Raw genomic sequence first — 6,553 nt, 5'->3', positions numbered from 1 at the left:
TCCACGTTTGTAGAGTTAGTAGCTATGTGCAGGGATGCAATGGGACCAAAAGAGGGTGCCATAATTTTTTTGCCAGGATCCCTTTGTATTGTGGGTCAGTATCTAAGAAAATGTAAAAAAACAAAACAATCAACAGCATCGCCCCTTTGTGGACCAGCCCACCAGGAAATGCTCTATTTGTTCAGGCCTGGACCAACACCTCTGGCAATAGCCTTCATCGCCACTCTGTTGCTGTAGTATCCAACTGTGCATGATGGCCACACCTCTCTGTGCTGACAGCCAGGGACAGGCTTTGTTGTTTTGGAATGGAATGCTCTCAGAGAGTTCCATGGAACTTTTTGAATTTTACTGTACAAAAAATGCGCGCAGTGAGAACGCAACGTATTGACTTAGGGTGAGGACACATGAACAGGGTACTATCTGTGCACCAATGCAGGACTAATGCTGCAAATGCAACTATTTGCATTTCACCATGAATGTTGCCACAGCAATTGCGTGTTTCAAATTCCTGTTCACTGTAGCTTCCCGGCTATGTGCAATCATAGACTCTCACCCCAAATGTCTTCAGAGTGAAAAATGTCATAGCAATAAAAATCAGTTGGACATTTCTGTCCCCAAATTTGAGTCTGGAGGATCACAGGTCTTTTAAAGTTTAAAAGGTGTGGTGTGTTTGTGTTTGTGAAAAGATAGGGAGTGAGGTGTGTGTGTGTGTGTGTGTGTGTGTGTGTGTGTGTGTGTGTGTGTGTGTGTGTGTGTGTGTGTGTGTGTGTGTGTGTGTGTGTGTGTGTGTGTGTGTGTGTGTGTGTGTGTGTGTGTGTGTTTGAGAAACAGTAAAACACGACTTCTCTACGGCTCTGGCAGAGAGTGGACTACCACCCTCCAGTGGTGAAAAGTAGGTATAGCACTATTTATTGGTAAAATATGCGCACTGATTCCTTGCCTTTATTCAGCAGTAAAAATGTGCAAATAATATTAACAGTAAGGGCTTTAAATTAACACCATCCAGTCGGTCAAATACTGGAGAAATTTGAATTTGACTGGAAGAAAAGACCAACCTACCATGGGCAGTTTTACCCATTAGGGAATTTGGCTAGTAAGATTATAAGCTATTTTGGCTGATGGAAAAAGTTAATTTAAAGCCCTGTTAACAGTAGGCTACCATACGGAAGCAGAGTATTTTCAAAATGAATGAAATGTCATTTTCAGTTGGATACTGACACAACGAGTACATTCCAATATGCGACCTTGCGTCCTCCACTTGTGCTTGTGGCACGTTTTGCCGATGCACCGCCTCCGTGCCGAAAACAATTCAGTTTCCCCGCTGTCAGCCTAGCCACAACAATTTTTGAGGAACTATTCTTCATTCACCATCCAGTTTGCAAATGACAAAATGACTAAACAATTGAGCTTTTGCGAGATATTGAAATATAATGCTGTTGTCAGTGATGTCATCACAACGTATTACTTCCTGGTACGAGGTCACAAGCACAAGTGGAGGATGCATGGTCGCATATTGGAACGCACACAACATCTAAGCCAATTACCTAATTAAGCCTTGCCATGCTTTGCACCTGTGCACATGGTCAGGACAGGTGTGGTAGATCCTCATTAGCGCTAACAAGGCAGTCATAGGCCCAATAAAAGGGAATCCAAAACATCTTTCGTCAGCAGTTGTTGTCTGAAGAGAGGTATGTAATGGTTAATGGTGAACCAACTCTACCATACTCCTGCAATATTTTTTTCACCTTTTCCTGTAGTTCTGGCCTTGAAATAGCCTATGTTTCATCGGTTTTAGTCAGATACCTTGTTTTGTCTGTTGCTGTTTCTTTGGGTGTGATGTGTTTGTGTGGTGTGTTTTCAATGTCCATGCAGGATCAAGATGTTGGGGAGCCTGTTGGTTGCTTTGCTTTGTGGAACCGCAGCGGCCCTGATTGACCCTAGTCTAGATGACCACTGGATGGACTGGAAACTGACCCATGGGAAATTCTATCATCACCAGGTACTACAAGAGGCCTGTGACTTCTGGAGAACTTAGAAGCTAGAACTAGTGGCTTTAATTGTGTTTACTATGGTAAAACTTCTCTTGGATGCCACACTGTGTGTGCATGTGTGGTGGATTGGGTTGCTATGACTTATCTTTTATATATATTTTTTAAATCAGGCCAGTGTTTGCTGTGTCAGGTGAACACACTACAATCAAGTTGAGGCTTTTGGTCTTCAATATAAAAATCTCTTCAGTTGTGTAAAGTCTAGGCTAATGTGGTGTGTGTGCGTGTGACCTTTTGAACTCTCTTCAATTCCCAGATTGAGGAGCATATGAGGCGTGGTATCTGGGAGGACCATTTCAACATGATCGAGCAACACAATCGCGAGGCCTCCTTCGGGGTTCACTCCTACAAGCTGGGCATGAATCACTTTGGTGACCTGGTGAGTTGCCTCCTAGTTTCTAATTTAGCGGTTCAACTTCACCCTGTGAAGGCAAGAGCACCAGGGCTTGATCTGACCAGTTGGCCATATGTTGGTAAAACTGGGCTGAGGCTAATGATTTAAGGCTCATTAATTGCTTTGATGGTTGACCATTTTGTTTGTTTACTTTGGCACATCACAGTTGTGCATCAATTACTGTCAACACTACTATGGCTAGTCATTCAGGAAAAGCAGTAGCCACAGTGGGCAAAAAAAACCCTGTCAGTCCCTGAAAGACCTGTAGGAATTGGCTTTTCCACCATGGATTGACCAATCTTTGTAGACTCTGTAGGTATTCAACTGCCTCAAACATGTAGGCCCTCTGAAGAAGGGTAAAAGCTGAGGAGTACTTTACCGTTCTTCTCGGTGTCTTGATTCCTTGTAGGCCCCAGTGGAGATCATTAGCTTGCTCACCAGCACCCTGGAGCCCCGGGAAGAGGAGCTGGGCCCGCGCAGGATGCCAATACTCCTGCAGAGACCCGTTCCTTCGCATGTGGACTGGAGGGAAGCGGGCTGGGTGACTGAGGTCAAGATGCAGGTAGGTATAGGGTTTTTATTTCCAATGGTTTGTATGAAAAGATTCAGGAAACTTTAGCAGATGTATAATCCAAGGTTAAGTACAACTACTCTACTGTGCAACCACATGTGCTCATTAAGATTGCCTAAGTAACAGTTGTGCATCTCCCCATGTGATTTCAAGGGGTTCTGTAGACTTGCCCCCGTGTCCAACAGTTTTACTTGAATTCAAATCTCAATTGCTTGTTGCATCTGAATATTTATCTGCCAGCAGGGCTCTAAATTAACTTTTATCACCAGCCAAAATGACAAGTAGATGGTAATATAACTAGCCAAACGCATACCCACTAATGGGTGAAAGTGGCTAGTAAGTTGGTCTTTTCTACCAGCTAAACTGAATTTTCACCAGCATTTGGCTGGTGTTAATTTAAAGCCCTGTCTGCCAGTGTGACTTTTGTGGATCAGGGCAGGCACTGCTGTGGAAAATGCTGTCGGTGTGACCTTGTGTATGCGTGTTCCTCAGGGTCGCTGTGGTTCCTGCTGGGCCTTCAGTGCGGTGGGGGCCCTGGAGGGCCAGCTGAAGAAGACCTCCGGCTCCCTGGTGTCCCTCAGCCCCCAGAACCTGGTGGACTGCGCCACCAAGTACAACACCTACGGCTGCAACGGCGGATTCATGACCAACGCCTTCCAATACGTCAAGGACAACCACGGCATCGACTCGGAGAAGGGATATCCGTACGAGGCCAGGGTGGGTTGGGTTTCCTGCTTATGCTCATTTTTATTTTTCCATTATCCTTTATTTAACCAGGACAGTCCCATTGAGTTAGACTAACTCTTCTTCCAGGGAGTCCTGGCCAAGAAGGTGGCAAAAAGCTACATTACAATAAAACCACTAGACAAGACCACCACAGCTACATAACATCATTGGCAGTGATGGAGGCCATGGTATTGCAGAATGTAGGCCTACTGTGCAAAATGAGGAGTAAAGTTTGTATACCAGCTGTGTAATATAACAAATGCAATTGAAGTATTGGTTCACTAGCCTGATTATCATCGACTTTCAAATCTCGAGACTTGGTCTGACCAAGACCATAACTATTAACATTTCCTAAATGGCATGGTTGACCCGCCTCCCTTGGTTTGCCTGTGGTTATTTGCTTACCCACAAAGTGGGAGTTCCTGTATTTTCAGTAACTCAGAAAGTACTTGCATTGCTCTTGAGCTGACTAGTTGCAATGCTGAAAGTGTCATCACTAGGAGGGCATAGCCTGGCTGTTGGTTCACGTCCCTAGCACTGAATTCTCTTGTGTTCTCAACTAGGAGGGACGCTGCCGCTACGAGCCCCGCCATCGAGCTGCCAACTGCACCGGCTACAGCTGCCTGCCGAAGGGTGACGAGGAGGCTCTGATGGCGGCAGTTTCCCACGTGGGTCCCATCTCTGTTGCCATCGACGCCTCTCGGCTGACCTTCATCTTCTACCACAGTGGTGAGTTGTAACCTTTTCATGCTGGGTTTAACGAAGTTCTGCAACCTGGCATGGCTTCTGGGAGATTTGACTAATTGGCTGCTTTATCTGAATGCATTTGTTAATTGACGCAGGCATGTTCATTTGTATTGGCTAGAACAAATGTGGAGGAATGTCAATGAAATTGCACTGCATAACCTCAGTTTGTTCTGGGACCCTCACCCCCTCGCCCAAAAAGTAAGGCTTATTTAAGCCCCCCCAATCACCCCAAATTTAATATGGCCTACTGCAACTATTTCCCTCAAAAGCACATGGTGCTGTAGTGCAATGGTTCTTGTAGTGGGGTCTCTGCAATACAATGACTTCTTCCCAATAGTCCTTGGTTTTGGATTGTCCTATTTGGACTGCAATTTTTTCCCCCTCCCCAGGCGTGTACAAGGATCCGTTGTGCTCCAAGAATGTGAACCATGGAGTTCTGCTCGTAGGCTATGGAAACCTGAAGGGCCATGACTACTGGCTGGTTAAAAACAGGTCTGTGACTTAACTCTTCTGCTTGACTTTACAATACATTGAATAACACATGTTGGCATTCTGAATGGGAGGAGTGTTTTGTCTGACTGCCACAAGGTGGCACCACTTCTACAGTGTCTTTGAAAGGTTAAGGTCTCTTCTCTCCCTCAACAGTTGGGGCCAACACTACGGTGAGAAGGGCTACGTCAAAATCGCAAGGAACCATGGCAACGAGTGTGGCATTGCCCTCTACCCCTGTTACCCAAAAATGTGAACTTGATGGATAAAGCTTTTATATTGTTGCAAATCCTTTTTAAATGTTCTGTTCAATAAAAAAAACTATTTTAATTGCATGGCCTTGTAGTTAAGTGTGCTTCATTCTTGGCAGTTGTATGCATTCCTGAGTGGATTAACTTGGTGGTGTCAGTTCTGTGTTCAACACATTTGGAGTTTCAATCATGTTTTCATTTGGAAGAGGGGTCCAATTGGTCATGTGCCTTACTGGTGGCTTCTGAACAGCCCTTAACCCTTACACTAGTCTCCCGATTTACTGGTGTGCCTTGGCATAAAAACTTGTGAAGGAGTGGCACAGGATTACTGAAGTCTCCGCAGTTTGTTTGCAAATGGCAAAGGTGAGCTGGAGAACTTGTCTGGCGGCAAACGCCATACTCAATCACAAGTGTGAAAAGAATGCGCAAGGCAGCATGGGTACTCCCAGGCTACTGGAGAACAGGTTCTGTGTGTAAATGGTTCCTGCTTCCTTTTTGGCTCTGAACGTGTGGCCGCAAGCTTCTCATCTGCTTTACTGGGCATGCTCAGGATTTGTAAGAAGTTTCTGGACCATTCGGTATTGCCCACAATTTCCTTCCCCCACGATTGTTCAGTCTTGTCAGTTTGGACTGTTCACAACCCCACAAGTGAATGGAGTGACCGTTGACCACACATATTCCACTTGATCTGACCTTTTTTATTCTAAGTCCTGCATATTTATTTTGATTAATGCGCCATTTTGCTAGCTGTATGAAAAGTCACCCGATACCCAGATGTGACTGCAGTTGTGGGTTCAATTATTGGGTGATTTCCCTCCATTCCAATGACTGACCAGAAGTAGCCTATTTCTCCATCTAACTCCACAAAGAAAGCAGAAAGACATGGGTGTAACAGTCAAATGTTCCATCAAACAACTTCCTTGGAAGTCTGCACTTGGAGTGCATTTCTAGTTTTGAATGTGTTTTCTGCCCTCTGGAGATCAACAGCTGAGGTTTCAAAATGTTCTGATTTGTTCCTCTGTATTTTGTCATCTGTTGCACATGTTAACTCATCTGTTCCATGTTGTATAAATGGACCATATTGTAAATGAACCATATTGTGACACAAGGTCTGATTCTGTCACTGTGGCACATCTAGGTGTGTGGATGGTGCACCCAAGGGAGTACTGTGGCATCGACACAAGAAAAGGGTGTCCGGTCTTATTCCTCAGCAAATATGTCCGACACATTTATACACGCACACATTCATACACACACACATTTATACACGCACATGTGCACATACAGTATACTGACAGACAGACACAGGAAACGCGCTTCTCATCCA

The 6,553-nt window shown here is 44.9% G+C and overlaps 1 protein-coding gene across 1 annotated transcript; it reads left to right on the top strand.

Moving 5' to 3' along the window:
- Nucleotides 1–1,620: 1,620 nt before the first annotated feature.
- LOC134436346 (cathepsin S-like) lies at nt 1,621–5,310 on the top strand. Its single transcript, XM_063185502.1, has 8 exons — nt 1,621–1,688; nt 1,873–1,999; nt 2,305–2,427; nt 2,852–3,004; nt 3,506–3,730; nt 4,303–4,468; nt 4,876–4,978; nt 5,132–5,310. The coding sequence occupies exons 2-8, from the start codon at nt 1,880–1,882 to the stop codon at nt 5,229–5,231; spliced, it is 990 nt and encodes a 329-aa protein (XP_063041572.1). The 5' UTR covers nt 1,621–1,688; nt 1,873–1,879; the 3' UTR covers nt 5,232–5,310.
- The last annotated feature ends 1,243 nt before the right edge of the window (nt 5,311–6,553 follow it).

This window comes from Engraulis encrasicolus, chromosome 20 (genome assembly GCF_034702125.1).
Source record: "Engraulis encrasicolus isolate BLACKSEA-1 chromosome 20, IST_EnEncr_1.0, whole genome shotgun sequence".
NCBI lineage: Eukaryota > Metazoa > Chordata > Actinopteri > Clupeiformes > Engraulidae > Engraulis > Engraulis encrasicolus.
Note: the sequence above shows the minus strand (reverse complement) of the source record. Positions and strands in the feature narration are given on the sequence as shown.

Bases quoted from the DNA above. Each gene is read 5' to 3' on its own strand.
- LOC134436346 (XM_063185502.1), top strand. From the start codon at position 1,880: ATGTTGGGGAGCCTGTTGGTTGCTTTGCTTTGTGGAACCGCAGCGGCC. The intron at 4,469-4,875 runs GTGAGTTGTAAC...CCCCCTCCCCAG, and splicing joins CTTCATCTTCTACCACAGTG to GCGTGTACAAGGATCCGTTG. The intron at 4,979-5,131 runs GTCTGTGACTTA...CTCCCTCAACAG, and splicing joins TACTGGCTGGTTAAAAACAG to TTGGGGCCAACACTACGGTG.